Raw genomic sequence first — 20,305 nt, 5'->3', positions numbered from 1 at the left:
AGCCAAAATAAAGCATTGTTTTAGTAGATTTGCATCACAGTAACATTTAAAAACCAAATCTTTTATGTGAAAAATGGGGCATCAAATTACACCAGCTTTGGAAGTCAGTTATATGGCACATGAAAGAGAGGAGCCTACTGAGGCTCAGAGGCCACAGGGTGAAGAATGTTAAGAATGGACCAGGAAAGAAAAATTAAAAAGACTGAGGAAAAACATGGATGTAACTGGAGTCTAAAAATCAATTTTTTTAAAGAAAAAGTCTTTAGCAACGCTTTACTATAATCATCGTTATTATTATGTGACTGGCACACAGACTCAGAGCAGAAGCTCACAAAAGGCATAGGCAGAGCAAATAAGTCAAATGTGCTGTGTCTGGGTTAACAACTGACCCCATTCCGGAAGGATGAGGTGTTCGGGACATTCAAAAGATAAAGGGCAAACGTCAATGGTCAAACTGAAAAGAATCCAACAGTCTGAATTCAGAAAGAACTGTAGGTAAAAATGTATTCTTGGACTAGTCCCCAACTCCCATATCTGGGATTGCTGTAGTTCAGTATATGGGGAAGACTGAGCCATATGAATGTACCAGAGGAAACAACCAGGCAAAGTACTTAAGACTAGGATCTGCACTTTGCCAAAACAAAACTTCCTACATACGTTTGACCCATGCCAAACTATTCAAACTCTACACTTCAGCAGAGTGATGTCTAAGGACCTATAATTGTCATCAAAACAAAAATGGTAAAGCTGATGTGTGAAGAGAAAAGGCACAAGGTGAAGGTCCGAGCTCATGTAGAGGATTCATGCCACGAATAGCGATGCATGGAGGACCTTTGCTTTCCATGTGCATGCATGCCTGGTTTGGGGCTGTGTGGACACACACACACACACACACACACACACACACACACGCACGCGCGCACGCACACGCACTTATACACACTCTTTTGCTCTCTTCTCTCATTGACAAGCATCCTATAGATGGTGGCTGATTCTGTAACATACAGCACCTGAGTTACAAAAGTTGTCTAAGAGCATATCACTGACTCCAAACCTACTGCCTCCATTGCCACATAAACCTCATTCAAAAGTTATCCAAAGGGCCATTAGGGTTCATTCATATATCTGCTGCTATTTTTTTATTTTAAAAAGGAAAGAAGGGACAAGTCTAGGATTTTCTAGCATCAGCTACTGACTTCTGGAGAAGGAACAGTTAACATTGGCAATAAACCCTATCATCTCTGTGGGACCAATGACACCTATCCATTCCCAAAACAAAATGTATAGCAAAGACTAACGGGTACAAATTTGAAGTGATGGATGGCTTCATTCTCTTGACTCAAATCACCCACATTCATAAAATTCCATACAGAAACTAACAACGTGGCCATGTAACTGGCATATGGTCAGGCTAAAAACTGGTGTGGCCCTTCAGTAGCCTTTGAATGGAGTATAGTTTTGCTATAAGAATTACTTTGAATATTTAATTTCCATATGGTCAGAAACAGGCAATAAGAACAAGCAGTTCTCCAATCAGGCAAAGCAGAGAGAAGAGCAACTTCAACCAAACCAAGAACCACAAGGTTGTGGCATTTGAGGGAATTTAAGTTGGGTCACCAGAATGAATAGATCTGAGATCCTCCGACTTGTTTATGGAAACCCCTGGTCATAAACTATGTTCTGGGTTGCTGTGACAGATGTGCTAAGAAGAGCAATCAGTAAGAAGGTGTACATACCATATGCAGGGGCAGCTGTGCTGTAACCATATGGTGTTCCATAACCTGGTGCAAAGAAGAAGAGAGTCATCAGTCCAGGCCTAACTGGAGCACCCCGGACTCTCGAAGGCCAGCAGCATCCCTACAGAGTAGTCCAGCTACTTCCTAGCGCTGCTCAGGTACAGAAGCCTCCCTCACACTATGATCTACAGAGATCTCCTTCACTTACCCTAACATCCTCCTCCTCCTCTCTTGTTCTGTTCCTTTCTGTTCTCTGCCCCCCCTCTCCCACTTTCTTTTCTTCCTGCCCTTCTCCTCTCTCCCACTCCCTCCATCTGCACGTCTATACTGTTCTCCAATGTATCTACTTGTCTGTATACTCCACTAAAGTGGCAGAGATCAAATTGTAGATTTCTATCACCTAAACCTAGCAGAACAAACATTCATTAACCAAAATAATACTTAGAACCACCGCAATTACCAATTTCTCAAAGATGGAACATGGAACTTTCCATAGTTCCTTTCAGAAAAAAAAAAAAAAGTGCCAGAGCATGCTGCAGCCTCAAATGCCACTAAAGAGCATGTTTGGGTCAGGTCATGAGCCCAGTGACAAGGTCCACAACTTAACAGTATCTGAATGCCAGGCCCCAACTCAAAGTCTCCCTGTAAAAGTTGGTAACTTGATACATTAGTGTCTCTTGCCTATGGAAAAAAAATTGATTGTAGTTAAGCAAAAACTACTAAGAACACAACTGCTTCTGAACAAGTTAATTCTGGCATTAAATGCTCACATATCCTTAAGTAAAGATCATGTATTTTGCCATACTCCCATCTTTTAAGTGGGAAAATCCAAGCTTCTTTATGGTGTTGCTGTAAGGTTTAGATACACCATGTTAATAAAAACTATAATTTCTCATCTTTCAGGGAAAAAAAATTCAAAAGCATATAAATAGGCAATGGTTTGGCCAAGTCCCAGGGGACACATTTTAATTGGTCTCTAACTACGACCAAGTCCCATCATGTTTGTGCACACTAGTAATCCCAGCACCATAGATGCTGAGACAGGTCTAGGATTCATGCAGTAAGGTTCCAGGGCATCCTAAACTATCAATCAAGATCCTGTCTTTAAATACACAGAAACAAAGCAGGCTGGGCATAGTGGCCCACACCTTTAATCTCGGGGTTGAAAGGCAGAGACAGGTGATCTCTGTAAATTCAAGTTCTATAACTTCACAAGTTCCAGATCAGCCAGGGCTATAGTGAGACCCTGTCTCAAGGCACAACACAACATGAATGCTATATAAAGCCTTACTCAAATCTAGATTTTTTTTTTCTATCATATCATATCAAGTCACAACTGTTTTAGAACAGCTTATGCTTATGCTGCTCAAAATGATTTATCCTTGAGACTGGCATCAAATATCAGCTCCCCAGGACTGATATCCCCTCCACTGTCCAACCCATGATGTTATACCTTCCCAATATTGCACTATGCTCAATCAAATGTCTGTTCCTGCCCCATCTGACCCTGAGTGCTCACTGGAGCAAAAGCCCTTTGCTCAGTTTTTATAAAGCACTAAAGTACATGCTAGACAGGTGCCACATCACTCTGCAGTTAAAATAGGAACAGTACAGTCACCATACTCACTAACTGTAGATTTCAAGAGGACACAACACAGCTAAGATAAACATAAGGAAAAGCAGAGAGTAGCCAAGGTCAAAGTAAAAATAAATGGTTTTAAAAGTCTGTATTTTCATATTACATAAATGTATTCCAGGAAATGAGAGCTAGTTCCATAAGCTACAATGTCAAAGGTTTTATTGAAAGAGTTGAAACTACAACTAGTTAAGTTGGCCAGTGATCAGGCCACCAGGATTCTAACCCTGACCTTTAACTAGCAAGATGGCTGAGTTACATGAAGACTCTCTGATCATCCATGCCCCACACAGCAGATCAGTAGTCAGGGAAGTTAAAGTACATATAAAAACACCTATGCCATCCCTGTGGACATAAGACACTCCACAAGTGACAGAAACACATTAAGATCCAAGTTAACCTTAACCCTTTCTTGCCCCCACACACAAAAAACAACTGGTTTGTTTTTTTTCAAGCTTCAGGAGGCAAGCCTTGTACAGAGGTCAAAGCAATGGCTTAAGACAGAAGAGCTGGCAACCAGGAAACACACACAATCCCTCTCAGCATCACTGTACTAAACACAGCTACATACTCCTCTGGTAGGAAGCAAATGACATAAGATCTGGCAATGACAGACATTACCAGACTGAGACCCAAAAGAACATGCCATCAAAAAACAGACTTATCTCAATAAATACCCATTACTGAATAAGGCTAAGACTATTAATTTTCAATAAAGAAAGGCTCACAGAAAAATATCTTAATGTTGGACGCAAACTGAATCAAAGTACATGTCCGCATTGCCTTTCACACCTATTTTCGTATTCTTCATCCCATGAAATGGCACAACTGCTCCCCTAGTTCATCAAGCTAAAAACCTGGGCAGTACTCTCGAAACTTGACACTTCAGTCTAATTTACTCCACCTATGAACAATGTTGCTTCCTGTCAACTGTTCACATCTTGTCACCCATCTCCCCTCCCTGCATCTACTGGTTTTCAGTCTATTGTACACATCTACAATAGCCTTCAAGCTTGTGCCCTTATGCCCCTGTTTGTCCTTGCATCTACTCTTTACCCTATAGAAGAATAATATTTACAAATAACATATAATTTTACACATTTCTCCTTAAAACCCTTGATGACTTTCCACTGTACTTAAGATTCTAAAACAAAATCCAAGCCATGGACTCCAGGACTGGGTAACTCATCAACTTTAACTCACATTCCGCCCCACCCCAAGCTCTTCCCGCTGTTATGGGATATTTGTACACTGTGTGAAAATGTATCACTGTGATTGGTGTAATAAAAAGCTGACCAGCCAATAGCTAGGCAGGAGGTACAGGTGGGACTTCACAGCAGAGAGAGAACGCAGGGAAGAAGGAAGGAGGCAGCACGGCAAGCAGGATGTGCAGGAGGAAAGGTAACAGCTGCGCGCCCTGTGGCAGAGCGTAGATCACTAGAAATAACCGGTTAAGTTCTAAGAGCTAGTTAGGAACAAGCCTAAGCTATAGGCTTGCGCTTTCACAAATAAGAAAAGGCTTCCATGTCATTGTTTAGGAGCTGGCAGGCCAGAGAAAGACATCCCACCACTCAGGTTTCCACTCAAATTATTCAGTGTTTCTGCTTTACCGAAGGACCAAGTTCCCATCATTAGCACTTGTGCCAAGGGCCCTCCAAGCGCCAAGAAGAAACATGCAACTCTCACACATCTCTTCTGCAGCTATCCTACCTACCTTCCCCTTCCTCCCCATTCCAGCAATTTTAGCCTCACTAACCAGGAATTTAAAGTACCCATTCAGAATGTAAGTCACCTCACCTAGGAAAAGAAGCCAAAACTGTACAAAACATATTTTTGGGATGTTTAAGGCTCTCTGCATTTTAGGAGCCTCATTTCTCTACCCAGAAAGCCTACAACAGTGGTGAGTTTCTGCACATGGGATGAGCTCTCCCATCCCAGCCTTCTCAGTTCACACCTGCTCACTCTCCACACTCTAGTCCAGTGTCAGCTCTTCAGGGAAGCCTTGGTGGACCCACTGGACTAGACTGAGGAGATACTCTGTTACTCCTGATTCTCAGGGCATGATGCCCATATCCTCCAGACTCCTCTGTGTTAAGTTCTGTCACTTGCTGACTTTTGTTACTTTCCTTCCACACTGTAAGCTCAACAACAGTGAAATCTGTGGTGTGTTACAAAGCAAGAGAACTCTGTAAGACATATCCTCTAGGGATGCAACCAGAGTAAACTTGTAATTCCAAAGCCACATCATTCATAAAAATTCCCAAATGGCAACAAACATGCACAGTAAAGCAATTCTAGGGAATTCTTGGGGGTGTTCCCTTAAAAAAAAAAAAAAAAGGCTTGTCAAGTGAAAATTTTCACTGCTTCACCATCACAAAGAATGTCACTTTAACAAGCCAGCTGGACATTCATGGTTAAAACAACATACGGATATGAACAGAAGGCTGATAGCGGGCAGCTTTCTGGGTCTCCCTCAAGCCATGTGGTAAACTAAAAAGGCCAATAGCTTTGGGAATGTTAGCACCTGCATTAAAGTCCTTACTATGCTGCTTGTTCCACCCAGACCTGGTTGCCCTGCATGGAAACTAACTTCCACCCGAGGAAACACTGAGGAGTAAGAAGTGAAGTAACTTACATGGAAATACCTGCCATACACACACACACACACACACACACACACACACACACACACACACACTCTCTCTCCTCTCTCTCTCTCTCTCTCTCTCTCTCTCTCTCTCTCTCTCTCTCTCTCTCTCTCTCTCTCTCTCTCTTTCTCCCCCCACCACCGCCTTGTGTTGTATTTCTTTGACTGTTCTCAAATACTGAACTTCATAAGTGCTAATTTAGCCACGATACACCCCTATTAAGAAGTCCCATAGCAATTCTGGTAAACCAAGCATGACTGTGGTATCCACCACAGAATACACCCTGCTCTGCTGTCCAAGCACCATAGTTTGCAGAACAGCTTTTAGATTCCTCTATCAAAATATGTTCCTTCATCCAAAGTCATCCACGCTTATCTCTCTTCGCCCTCCAGAAAGGCTCTAGTTACTCAGCACAACATCCTTTGTTTTGGGGGGAGGGGGGAGACCAAAAAGAAAATACACACACACACACACACACACACACACACACACACACACACACTCCTCTTACACATGTGTAATATTTCCAGAGACCACAAACAACTCTGGAGTATGAGGAAATGCTGTTCTCCAGACCTGGAATCAAAAAGGCGTTTGATCTTCAGCAAGGGGCACTAACCTGGAGCTATGTAGCCAGGAGCTGCTGTGGCCCCCACGAACGCTCCCCTTGTCAGAGTCCCTCTTCCTCTGCCCCGAACCGCCTGAACTGCTGCAGATACTGCCGTATTCACAACACCCTTTGCCTGTAGTAACAACAATAATAATTTCATCATTGAAAGAATTGTCAGCCTCTCATTTCCTATGGAGCTTCAGGTGAGACAGTAAGCCATCTACAGGTAAAACTCCTCAGTGGACTATCTGCAAAACAGAAATGACATCTGTCTTAATGAGCTATTCTGAAGAACATGCTGAACATATGAAAATACTGAGTGACTATGTCTCACTGGGCGGTGGTAGGGGGAGGTTACCCAGGAAAAACCTTCTACACACAAATTTGGGTCAAATTACATCCAAAGTCAGTAGAGACACCTGACACATTGGTTTAAAAACACTGAATTTTCCACTCAGAGGTAAAAATATTCCAGCAATAAACTACCTTGAGTTAGCTGTGAACCTGAGTGGGGTTTGAAAAAAAAAAGAACAGTCTAAGACAGGCAGACCAAAGATGTCCCAGTCCCTTATCACTTCAGGAGGCCCTAGGCTTTGAGTTTGTTCCTTCTGCTTGTGTTTGCATGTACCAATCATTAAGTAAACACCACCTGAAACCTCCACCTGCTTCAAATGCCATGGAACACTGATGACATCCCATCATCTCTCTCAGGCAATCTCCACCATTAACTGTAAAATGAGGATGAGACCTACTTTGTTTTTCTTACATTAGAAGCAGCAGTGGGTATAAAACAGGCATCAACACTAAAAGAAAAAAAAATGACGAGACTCCTAAAATATCACCTTTTCCCACATGAAACATTTCAGAAAAATCAAGCTGTGTCTAGTGTTAAATACTATATGCTTCTTTTTCAGTACAAAAATGCAATAAAAACTCAAACTAGACAGAAAGAGGGCGGGGGTACACACAAAGTGTCAGCTAGAAACTACTGGATCCCTCCTGTGGTAGAAACCCACAGCAGGTCATGCCAGGGGCTTCCTTCAGAACCACACCTCAGCTCTAGGCAGCCATAAGAAACCTCTAAAATAGAATGGATGTGTACATAGACAGCTATTTCTCTTTTTGCTGAAATTAGCCAAACCATACACAAAACACTGATTCTTGGCTATCAAGCACACTGAACACATTAATTTTATGGTTTCTAAAAATGAATGGGTATTTTTCAAAAAAGATACAGTTGAGCTCAAAGTAATCATATTTGACTGTGGAGTGACTCCACACAGATCTAATTTATGTTACCACTAACTTCATTATCTAATTAATATTTTAACCCAGGCTAAAAATTAATTTTGTGTGTGAGAGTGCTTCGTCTCTGCCCGTCTGTGTCTGTGTATATACATCACATGCATGACTGGTACCTGTGGAGGTCAAAAGAGGGCAAGTCCCCTGGACCTGGAGCCACCAAGTGGGTGCTGGGAACCAAACCCAAGTTGTCCTCAAGAACAAGTGCTCTTAACTACTGAGCCCCTGTTCCAGACCCTGAATGTAGGCTTTGTAAATACTAAAATTTACTGATCAAGGTAGGATATCTCCGGTGGGAAAAGCAAACCAAGGTGGCAATGATCTTTCTATATAATCTAGAAAAATAATTGATCCTGTTTTTACTAAAGGAATTGAGAAAACCTTACTTTGTACATTTATACCTCTATAATTTATAGATTTTACTTAATTTTAATTTTGTTATTTTCTCTGCTTATATTCTGAATCCTTAATTCTAAATAGTATTTATCATAATTGATAAAACAAATTTAAGTGAATAAAAAACAAATGTCCAGATGGATGAAACATACAACAAAATGTCTCTGGCCTTTTGCCGCAGAAGCCCTGGTTTCAAAGGGCATCTATTCCTGCTCTCTGCTTCCTGACTGTGGGCATAATGAGTCAGCCACCTCCTCCTCCTCCTGTCATCATGCTTTCCCCACCCTAATGAAATATAGCCCTGAAATTGTGTCAGTGTCACCTGAGAAGCCCTCACCTACCATTTGAGAATATTTGTGGAGAAGATGCTACGCCTGAATAAAAAAGGCACCACCAACAGATGTCCCTCTGGCCCCTGAATTACTCAGCTGCTAACTAGACAGCCTCAAATATCAATTCAAGAGACAAGACTCATCTTAACTAACCATGAATTAAAATCCCTTTTGTTTTTACTTTGTACCTATTTACAGACTCATTAGGCCCTAAGTTTCTTAAGCCCACCATCAGGACCACTGCTGGATATACAGAGAGCACCCTCACCCACCCTCCCTCAGACATCAGCAGACTGCCCTGGAAAACTTAGGCAGCCAATCTCACTGTATAACAGTTTCAAGTTAGATACCAAACCAAGGATAACACATTTTGTACTACCTGGTAGAATTACCTACTCTTCTTTTTTGAAGCAGGAGACCCCTAAAAATACTTACAACCAAGGAAAGTAGTATATGCTCTAATGAAAGAACATATAGCATTGCTGAGTATAGAAGAGAAGGTGGGGGACAGGGGAGGGGGGGGCGGGGGCACTGCTGCTAAGACAACATAACATGTTCAGCTGTTTTTATATAACTCAGAAACTAAAGAAATCTCACAGGGTTCCCCAAATACTGGGTTAAACTCATCAACAGATGTGTAACACTGTTATCACTGTAAGTCTACATAGTTCAACCAGAAAAGATTTCTTTAAAAACAGGTACCTACCCTATACCATACAGGGTGGCTGTGGGTTGTGGAAACCATGCCAGCCCTGCTTATCTTATAACGGAGTTAGATGGTGGTGAATTGGGAGGAGCTCTACCACTGGGGAAAGGCCATTTGCCATGTGCCAGCAATCTGACGTAACCACAACTATTGTTAAGGCTGACACTATAGGAAAAAAGAGCTTGATAATGCCCTGTTCCTATCAGCCTGGATGTGCATCTGCTATAATCCTCAGAAAAAGCAAGAGAAAGTTTCTCACTGTCAGTCTTCCTTCCACAATCCCTACATTATCTCACCAGCTAGAAGTAGTTATAAAGAAAATAAATGATGACATCTAAGAGAGAGTGGAACTGAGCATAGTGGTGAGTGCCCATACCAGCACTTAAAAGGCTGAGGCAGAACGATTGTAAATTAAAGACTGGCCTGAACTACAGAGTGAGAACTAGTCTCAAAGAATCGAACCACCCACCCAAAGCAAAGTTAAATGAAAGAAATAAATAGAAGAAAGATTTAACAGTGGGGAACTGAAGGAACATGCAATCACTACCATGATTTTCTCAGTTGTTCTCTCTCTCTGTTTATCTTAAATTTCAGAGTACAGGACTGATAACATCCTGAGAAGCAAAAGGAGACTGGTACCTAGGCAGCAATTTTCTCAGCACCAAATGGAGGCAGCCTGTGCCCAGAATCAAAGCAGCAGCAGCAACTTCCCTGACACCTGGAACTCTGTTATGCCACAGCCCTCTGACTTTCCTTCTTGTCTACATAGCAAGTACAACCTAGGAGTACTGCTGTCCCTTGGAGTACATTTCTTAGACTGATTTTTTTCTATGCATCCACACGGAAATTAAAGTTGTTTTTCCTATTTCATCATTTAAAAGGAAAAGAGGGACAAGTTTGGGGTTTGGTTTGTTCGTTTTGAAACTCACTATGTTGACCAGGCTGGCCTTGAACTCAAAGAGATCCATCTGCATATGCCTCCCAAGTACTGGGATTAAGGGCTATGGCACTGTGCCCAGCTGTAATTACCACTTTTAATTAGCAAACAAAGTATAGTGGTTTCACTATCACATTTTATACATACTTTGCTTTTCCTTAATCCTCCTCCCCTAACCCCCTTCTTCTCGAAGTGCATTGACAGGGAGCTTCGTCTATTAATCATGTAACTACCTACAAGTTTCTTAGTTTCTTCCTCTGTAAAATGTAATGGTGTTCTACCCTCCTATAATGGATTTACCATATGTGAAAGAATCTAAATATGTTTCACTGAAGTTCAAATTATCTAAGCTCCTTTCATTAGTCTAAACATTTAACGTATTTGTTTCTATCACATAATATATACTCAGACATTAATGTCACCACCAGCACTCACTATGAGAAAGACAATGTGTTTTATATCTTACTCACATTATCTCTTTTCCCTCAGAATTATGTAATTGAGACGTAAAATATGTTTTAAAAAATGTCTCTGTGATACAAAAATGAAAGGATGGATAATACATGTAACTAAGGGGCCATCTTTCCCAAATACCTTATAAAAATCCTAGGCCTCCAGTGGCATTGACATTCCCAAAGCAGTAGTCTATACAGACAACACAGTCATGTTTTGTGCTGCCCTGCCCACAGCGTCTCTCTCTGTCTCTGTCTCTGTCTGTCTCTCTCTCTCTCTCTCTGTGTCTCCCCTCCCCCTCAAACAAATAAACAACAACTATCATCACACATAAGGGCAGGGTGATAACAAAGTGGATGAGTAGTTACAGACTGAGAGTGAGTAAGCTCCAGCAGGCAGGCAGTGACCTAAACTGGACAAATGTCCTTATCGCAAAGCCCAAATACCTCCATTCCTCACTGTACCAATAATGACTTCACTCTCCATAAAATTATGGGCAGAAACCAAAAAGCCCACTGAACAAAGAAGTAGTGTCTTGATGTGCATTACTTATAACCGATCCCAAAGAGAAAGCTACCAAGACATTAAGAATAAACAATTTCACAAAGCTTAAGTAACACATAAGCAAATTTGAGGGCAGAAATCACAGGATCATCTCAATAGATGCAAAAAAAGGCTTTTTGACAAAGTCAACATCTCTTCATGATTTAAAAATAAAATAAAATAAAATAAAATAAAATAAAATAAAAATTCCAGAAGAGGGCCAATGAAATGGCTTAGCAGGTAAGGGTAATTGCCACTGATCCTGATGAACTGAGTTATCCTCAAGCCCACATAGTATAGAACAGAACCAATTTCTACAAGTTGTTCTAACTTCACATGCATGCCTTGACAGGTATGCCTCACTCCTGTAACAAATAAATGAACATTTAAAAAAAGAAAAAAAAGCCCCCAAAAAACTAGGAATAGAAAGAAAAATGTTATATACAACAAACATAGCTGACATTATACTAAATGTGAAAAAAAATCATAAATGAGATGAGTGTCAATTTTTTTTTATTGTTACTTAATATAGTGCTCAAAGTCCTACTTAGAGCAACCAGATAAGAAGTGAGGGACAGAAAAGAAGTCAAATTATTCCATTTGCAAATGATAAGATTCTATGCTTAAAAGACCCTAAAGACTTCACACAAAAAAGTTAAATCTAATAAACACTCAACAAAGTGGCAGAATATAAAAATTAACAAAAATTAGTAACTTTGATATATAAAAGTAACAAACTTGCCAAATTCATAACAGGTTCTACTCAGAATAAACCTAATGAGAGACCAACAATCTCTACAGTGAACTTTGAAACTGGAAGCATCGTAATAGCTCATCTCAGATCATACTACAGAGCCATAGTAACAGCAACAGCATGGTACTACACAAACCAGCACACAGATTAAGGGAGTAAACTAGAAGATCTAGAAACAAGTCCACACAGCGACAGCCACTTATTGTTTGACAAAGGCATCAAAATTCACACTGGGGGCTGGAGAGGTGGCTCAGAGGTTAAGAGCACTAGCTGCTCTTCCAGAGGACCTAAATTCAATTCCCAGCACCCACATGGTAGCTCACAACCATCTGTAATGAGATCTGGCGCCCTCTTCTGGCCTGTAGGGATACACACAGACAGAACACTGTATACATAATAAATAAATCTTTTAAAAAATAAACAAACAAACAAACAAAAAGCCACCACCTCATCCACAAAGACAAAAGATATCTACATGTAGAGGAAGGAAACTAAGGCCCAGTCTCTCACCTAGACCAAAAAAACAAAAGTGCTAAGAGAAAACATGTGAAGATCTAGGAAAGGAAAGGGCTTTCTGATAAAATTCCAAAAGCACTGGAGATAAACTCAAGAACCAACAAATAGAGTTGCTTCCACTACACAGCAAAGAAAACCACCATCAAATGACAGAAAAGACAGTCAGGAGCTGGGCAGTGGTGGTGCACACCTTTAATCCCAGTACTTGGGAGGCAGAGGCAGGTGGATTGTTGTGATTTCGAGTTCCAGGAGAGGCACCAAAGCTACACAGAGAAACCCTGTATCAAAATACCAAAAAAAAAAAAAAAAAAAGACCAAAAACAAAAAGAATAAATAAGTGAGAAATCTTGGCCATCAGACAGGGAATTATTGATAATTTGTAAAAAACTCCAAAATTTAAAAATAAAAAATAAAAACCACTCAATAAATAGGCTAATGAATTGAATACAGCTCTCAGAGGAAAAATATAAATGGCCATAAATGGTTGAAATAATGTTCAATATATCCTTAAACATCAAAGAAAAACAAAGATAACTACACCAAGGTTCAATCTCACCCAAGTCAGAAGGCCTATTGTTGAGAAAACAGTGCTGGAGGTATAGATACATGGTGAAGTGTTTGCTTAGCACATCCAAGGCCCTTAGATTCACTCACCTGTATGGCCCCACCACCCTAACAACACACATACAAACAACAAATTCTAGCAAGAATGTACATTAAAGATCCTTATTCATGGGGTCTAGAGAAATGGCTCAGCGGTTGGGAGAACTGGCTGCTTTCCAGAAGACCCAGGTTCAATTCCCAGCACCCACGTGGCAGCTCACAACTGTTTTGAACTCCAATTCCAGAGGATGCATAGCACCAGGCATACACATGGTGCACATATATGTGCATGCAGGAAAATATTCATGGACACAAAATAAGGATTTTATTAAAAAGAAGAATCTTTATTCGCTGCTGGTGGAAATGTAAATTTGATAGCCACTATGAAAATCATACAAAGGTTCCTCAAAAAACTAAAAACAGAACTATAGTATAACACAGCTATACCATTCCTTTGAGTATACTCCCAAAGGATTCTAAGTCTACACTACAAAGATAATTGCATATCCATATCTATTGCTGTAATATCTACAATAGTCAAGGTACAGAATCAGCCTAGAAGTCCATGAACAGATAAATGGATTAAGAAAAAGTGATGCACACATGAGAAAGAGAGAGATGGAGAAAGAGGAAGGAGAGAGAGAGATGGAGAGAGAGGAAGGAGAGAGAGAGAGAGAGAGAGAGAGAGAGAGAGAGAGAGAGAGAGAGAGAGAGAGAGAGAGAGAGATTTTATTTAGCTATAAAGAAGATGAAATTAGGCCGGGCAGTGGTGGTGCACGCCTTTAATCTCAGCACTGGGTGGGAGGCAGAGCCAGGCGGATCTCTGTGAGTTCAAGGCCAGCCTGGGCTACCAAGTGAGTCCCAGGAAAGGCGCAAAGCTACACAGAGAAACCCTGTCTCGAAAAAAAAAAAAAAAAAAAAAAAAAGAAGATGAAATTATTTCCAGAAAAAAAAATGGATGGAAATAGAAATCATTACGTACAAAATAAGACCATTTGGGAGGAGAAAAGTACCAGCATTGGGTTAGAAGGGATTGGGACAGGGGAGAAGATAGTGGGTTGGGAGAACAAAGTACAAACGTGTAAAAACATCATAATGAGCCATGCTGTGGTGGTGCGCACCTTTAATCCCAGCACTCAGGAGGCAGAGGCAGGTGGATCTCTGAGTTCAAGGCCAGAGAAATTTCCAGGACAGTCAAGGGTCACACAGAGAAACCCTGTCTCGAAAAACCAAAAAAGGAAAGTCACAATGAAACCCCTTACCTTACATGTCAATTAAAAATATGGTGGGGGTAGAGTAATGGTTCAGCGGTAAAGAGTGCTAACTGCTCTGAATTTGGTTCCCAGTATCTACCTCTGGTGCCTCACCACTGCCTTGACCACCTGCAACTACAGTCAGCTTCAAGGAATCTCACACTCTAGTCTGGGCTCGTAGGCACCGTCACCCATGTGACATACATTCAAAGAGACACAGATAAATATGTAGCACTAATTGGTTTGGAACTCCATATGTAGACCAGGCTGGATCTATCTGCCTATCTTGATTCCCAAATGTGGGTTTAAAAAAAATAAGACTAAAAGAGACAGTAAAATGGCAAATAAGGAGGAAATTTAACTTAATATTACAATGGTTGCTTCACTCATACCTGAGGAATGATCTTCTTTTTCTTATTATTTGCAGCATTGGGTCCAGAAAACAGCTTCTCCAGGGCAGCTAGTGCTGCACTTGCCTTGGCCACTTTCTTGTTTGGACCTGCACCTCTAAATTTCTGTCCATCTACTTCTACCTGAAATTAAAAACAGCACTTTACAGTTATCTTAGGCAACTCCTTGTACGTGGTTTTAATTCAAAGACATCATAGGGCTGGAGAAATAGTTCAATGGTTAAGAGCACTTGATGTTCTTACAGAGGACCTGGGTTCAATTCTTAGCACTCACATGTGTGGCTCACAACCATCTATAACTTCAGTTTCAGGGGATTCAACAAGCAATGATACACATACATACATGCAAGCAAAACATTAGTACACATAAAGTAAAATAAACAAATCTAAAAAAAAGAAAAATTTTAAGAACAATCATAATATGAAAGTCAGAAAGTGTTCTTAAAATAATAAAAGCTAAAATGCTTTTTTTAAAAAGACTTATTTATTTATTATGTATACAGTATTCTGCCTGCATATATCCCTGCAGCCAGAAGAGGGCACAGATTGCATTATAGACGGTTGTGAGCCACCATGTGGTTGCTGGGAATTGAACTCAGGACCTCTGCAAGAGCAGCCAGTGCTCTTAACCACTGAGCCATCTTCCCAGTCCCTAAAATGCTTTACTATCAGTTCAAGAATATGTCTGTGAGATGAAAAATAAGGTGGGTATGTATCTAGGTACACACCTCCATTACAAAGCGCTTGTCATGGCTTCCACCAGTCTCTGAGATGAGTTCATACTTGAGACCTCTCCTTTTTTCATTGAGCTCCATTACAGGGTTTTTGCCACTTGCTGTGAGGATAGGACCCTGAGTTCTTACCTAAGAGACAGGGAAGATAGACGTTCAATCAAGACTTCAAAACACTGAATTTCTTTTTAATATAATTATACTAGAAGTAAACTCATTAATTCTATTTGAAGACATTTAAGGGCTAAAATGAATCACCTTTGTCCCCTCATGGCAAAACATTATCAAAGGTGATGAAACTCTGCAAGAGGTAATTATTGTAGTCATCTCAACAGCCTGCCTTTGAAGCAGTTCTGCCTTCATTCAAAAACCCAAGGCAACCTTGCTACTCATTCCACAGTAGTCCAGGGTCTGAACTGAACTGTTCATGTTCTGAGACTGTAAGTAACTAGCAAAGCAGATACAACAACTGGAATTTGCTTGATGCTTTGAGGTTCACTGTTTCCATCTTTAGGTGTGCAAGAAATAATTCTCAATTTTGGATGTGAGAGGCAAATGTTTCTATATGCCTCTCAGTCCCTCTAAACATATTTGAAGATAACTAATGTAAAAACAATAGGCTATAAACTATGGATTTTGAAGTATAAAAATAACAATACAAGTAGTCATTCCCTGGTTTCATCACTGTAAAACTGTGTGTGTTACTAAGCAGGTGCCTGCTGGGAAAACATGGGAAAACAGACCATACTCTGTTTTGTACTGCTGAGGTGAAATCTCCCTTTGAATTCATTCTCTAGTCCAAGCAAGCTAGAACTTAATGCTTTTTGTTGTTTTGTTTTGTTTTTTGTCTTTGTTTTTGAGACAGGTTTTCTCTGCATAGCTTTGGCTATACTGGAACTCACGCTGTAGACCAGGCTGGCCTTGAACTCAGAGATCTGCCTGCCTCAGCCTCCTGACTGCTAGGATAAAAGGTGTGCGCCACCACTGCCCAGTGGAACTCCAGTTTTATATTCTCATTCCTTCTAAGAGCTGGGATTACAGCCAACTACTGCCACATCCATCCACAAAGACCTACTTTTAAAGGCAATCAGGACAGTTTACTTAAAATTGACATGCACACATGGCTTTAAAGGGATAAGTGCCAGACCAATCATGAGTAGGCATCAAGGGAAAAAGGAGAATTAGCAAGTCAAAGGCCAAAGAGAAATATGGCAATATAGGGGTGGGGATATATTACAGCCTTATTAGAAGGATGGGTCCAAACTACCAACCCCTTTTTATGCATACAAATAAGCTTTATCTCCCCCACACACACACACACCAGCACACACAAATCACCCAATTTTGATCAATTGAACTATATTAAATGAAGAAATTAGAGGTCTCCACTTGATTACCACAAAGTGTAAACAGTACCCACTACCAAAACTCGTGTAGGTGCTATGAGAGCAGCTCACACTGCTCTTTCCTTTACTAATTCCCTCCGTAATCTAGTCACCTGGACTTCATAATTTATAGGCTCTTCCTTGTCCTGGTAAACATATCACTGTCAACAAAACAGTATGTGGTCCTTTCACTACCACCAATAAATGAGCAATCCTCTGCTAGCAGACTCCCTACTGACCCTCTTCAGCAACTTAGGAGAACCTAGTGTCCTCCTCTGACCTTACATTCCATCAGTGTTATCCATACCAACCAGCCCACTTGGCATTTCTCAGACATGTACTTGCAACTCCAGGTCATGACAGTTTGTCTTCTTTCAGCCCAGAATACCTGCTTCCCCCTACTCCTGGGATGGTAAAAGTCCTCATGCAGAACTGTTCTTGCTGCAGTATTCTAATTTTGCATGGCTGTATGTGTATGTGCCAGGAACAACTACTTTTTCCTTTGAGATTCCACATTATTGCATTTATCTGGAGCACCTATTATGAATCTATCTTTCTGCTTTCTGCAGTGGTGCATCTTCAAGTTCTGGACACTGTGTTTGAAGCACCTGGAGCTAAAGTTACTGACAGGGATTTACAGACTTGAGTCCTTAACGATTAGTTATTCTTACAACTAAGGGTGGGAAAGTTGATTTTGTTTTTTTTTAATGTAAGGATATTTTTTTTTTTTTTGGCTTTCCAAGTCTCCCCTCTGATTTGCAGAAGGTATTTTTTTTCTGCATGTCTACTGTGTGTATATGTGTCCTCATCCTCAATAAAATGCTTTCTTCCTTCAACTGCCTGCCATTCTATCTTTTGGGCTTGAAATTTCTTTGCTGCTATCTGCTGTCTACAGATTTTTCCTACTTTTTACTCTTTTAACTGGCAGAGAAAATAAACTTGACCAAGACTCCTAGACAATATCACTCTGGGGGCTCATCTCAGACTTCTGAAGTTGGTATCATTTTAAGACCTATCTTGGGATTTCTTTTGAGGACCAACTCATCAAGATGCTACCTCACACGACAAGCTCCAAAGATATATACCATCACCAAATAGCTTTCTTGTGCTCTGGATCATTGCCATCAGTTAAATTTTATCATAGTCTCTTAGATGACCCCTCTTTTGAAGCACTGTGACTGCTGCCCACATTGTCAACCCTTTGTCAGCTCGAAGAAGCTAAGAGGAGTTGTCCCCCTTAAACCCTCCCCCGCAGGAAGGGTAATGAGGACTAGGAGTTAGACTCCCTGTTAGGCAGACAGACAGGGAGAGGGGCCATGGCTAGGCAAGAGAGATGGCAAATTTTCAAGATGGCCAGCTTTTGACTTGAGACAAAAGCCTGGCAGCTTAAAACAAAGGCCTTGGTGGCTTTTGTCTCCCACCAGCAAGCCCCCTGTAATGGACAGGATCAAGTTCAAGACCTGTTCAGGACATGTCACACAACAGTCCTGGGCCAATCAACCATCTTGTCTTTCTTCTGACTAACCCTAAATTAATGAAGGAAGACTCTACAGAGGCTTTAAAGTCCCTGGAGAAGAGACTGGGTTTCTCAGCTTTCTGAGTCCTCCCTCTTCTTTGCAGAGTCTTTTTCTCTGTGTGTTCTATGTCTGCTATGTATATGTGTTTCCTCACCCCCAACAAGCACCTTTCTTTAAAAAAAAAATAATAATAAAATAAAATAAAATAAAATAAAATAAAATAAATGTGAGTTCCTGCTATTATTCCAAAGCCCGTTCTTCAGAGAGAATGTAGCCAAGAGGAGCTCCTCCCAATGCACTATACAGACTCAGTACTTAGATTCATTCCATTCTATTATATGAGATCACTAGTTCACAGTCTAGGACTGACTCTGATTCTGAAATACACAGTGGGCAGTCTGCACCCTCCTGCAAGGATGCACAAATTGAATGGTGAACTTATGCATACCCTCATGTGCCCCAGCTTAGCATGCATGCACTTTAAAAATCTCTTTCCCCTACTACAACTTTTAGGTTTTTGTTCTTCAGTTAGTACCAACAGTCTTGATATATTATAATTATCTTCTATGGCCAGTAGGCTACTTGAATTGGGGTATATATCTTTTTTTGCAGAGGTATGTTGATAGATGCTTTTTGAGTTTGATAAAAGAAGATCAAGATGTAAATCTATGTTGAAACATGGCTGCCTTCCTAAGTATATTCAGAAATAAATCTGGGCACAATTAAGGTAAAAGAGCCAGATGTTGTGGCAATACTCCTGTAATCCCAGCACTTAGAAGGTAGAAGCAGGAGGGTTACGAGTTCAGTGTCAACCTCAGCTATATAGGGAGTTGTTGGAGGCCAGCCTGGACTACTAGAAGCCCAGTCTCAAAAATAAACAAAACAAAAGCAACCAGAGAGCTCCAGCTGTGGCTCAGTGGTAGAGTGCTTGCCTAATATCCACAAGGTATAGGTTTGACACCCAGTACCACTCAAACTATTAGTAATATATGCCTCTATGAGACACCTGTTCTTTTCCACATCTCTAAGGTTTCCACAGCACTTGCACTACTTTATTCCAAAGAAGAAAAGAACACAAGTATACCTCTAAAGTACTGGAGGTCTCAGTTGTAGAATTTCCAGTATTATTGCTTGAGTTTGAAGACACTGTTTCATTTTTGCTTTCATTATCTGATTTTTCATCGGAGCTCATACATTCAATATCTGCATCAAAACCTGTTGGGTATCCCATTGCCTGTAAAACCTGTACAAATCCCATTAAAACACATTTATTCACTTACCAAAGATCAAAAAGGACAACTGAAATTCTGAGATAAAAAAATCTTAGAATCTGTAACATTTAGTTTCCGGAAACACCTGTGAAGAACAAGATGACACTACACCTGTGAATCCTCAATTCAGACCATTCCACCTTCCAGGGTAGCATTGCATGAATACAGGAGAGCTGCCTTGGAGTACCAAACTCAAAGATTCAGAAATGCAAGCCTAAAGTTACTGCTAGCTCACTTAATTTGGAGAACAATAAAGAAAAGATAGAGCATGGTCAAGTTCAACCAATGGAAAAGGGCAAGAGGGACAGTAAAACAGCACTTTAAAAAGGAAATGAAATTAGAAAACAAAGAGACAATGAAATCTACTCCTATCACTCTCCTCTGCTCTTCAACCTCTCCATCTGCAGAGCAGGAAGATTGGATCAGCTGACCTCCAAATTCTATGACAATCATTGAGGAACTGGCCAACAAACAGAATCCAAAGTTGTTTCTGTTACTGCTTTGTCCTGTTTGTATTTGGCTGGTCTTGTTTTGTGTTTTACCTTCAAACTGGTTTACCAGTAGAG

General features: G+C 40.6%; 1 protein-coding gene and 1 long non-coding RNA gene across 26 annotated transcripts in view; one reads left to right on the top strand and one right to left on the bottom strand.

Moving 5' to 3' along the window:
- Strbp (spermatid perinuclear RNA binding protein) overlaps positions 1–20,305 on the bottom strand; it is a 181,166-nt gene that overhangs the window by 19,099 nt on the left and 141,762 nt on the right. For 20 of the 25 annotated variants that reach the window (XR_006070957.2, XR_013050279.1, XR_013050281.1 and 17 more), the window contains 5 exons: positions 19,553–19,711; positions 15,564–15,698; positions 14,818–14,958; positions 6,640–6,763; positions 1,737–1,781 (listed from right to left, as the gene is read on the bottom strand). Coding sequence is in view for 21 of the 25 variants with exons in the window: in XM_076568485.1 (XP_076424600.1) it covers positions 1,737–1,781; positions 6,640–6,763; positions 14,818–14,958; positions 15,564–15,698; positions 19,553–19,711 (604 nt within the window). In the remaining 4 variants the exon portion in view is untranslated. The remainder of the gene's footprint in view (positions 1–1,736; positions 1,782–6,639; positions 6,764–14,817; positions 14,959–15,563; positions 15,699–19,552; positions 19,712–20,305) is intronic. The other 5 variants (XR_013050280.1, XM_042274763.2, XM_076568495.1 and 2 more) reach the window with 1 other exon arrangement.
- LOC143272671 (uncharacterized) lies at positions 1,662–11,648 on the top strand. Its single transcript, XR_013050282.1, has 2 exons — positions 1,662–1,894; positions 9,961–11,648. It is a non-coding gene; the product is annotated as an uncharacterized LOC143272671 (long non-coding RNA).

This window comes from Peromyscus maniculatus, chromosome 4 (genome assembly GCF_049852395.1).
Source record: "Peromyscus maniculatus bairdii isolate BWxNUB_F1_BW_parent chromosome 4, HU_Pman_BW_mat_3.1, whole genome shotgun sequence".
NCBI classification, from domain to species: Eukaryota; Metazoa; Chordata; class Mammalia; order Rodentia; family Cricetidae; genus Peromyscus; species Peromyscus maniculatus.
This window is presented reverse-complemented; position numbering and strand designations above follow the sequence as displayed.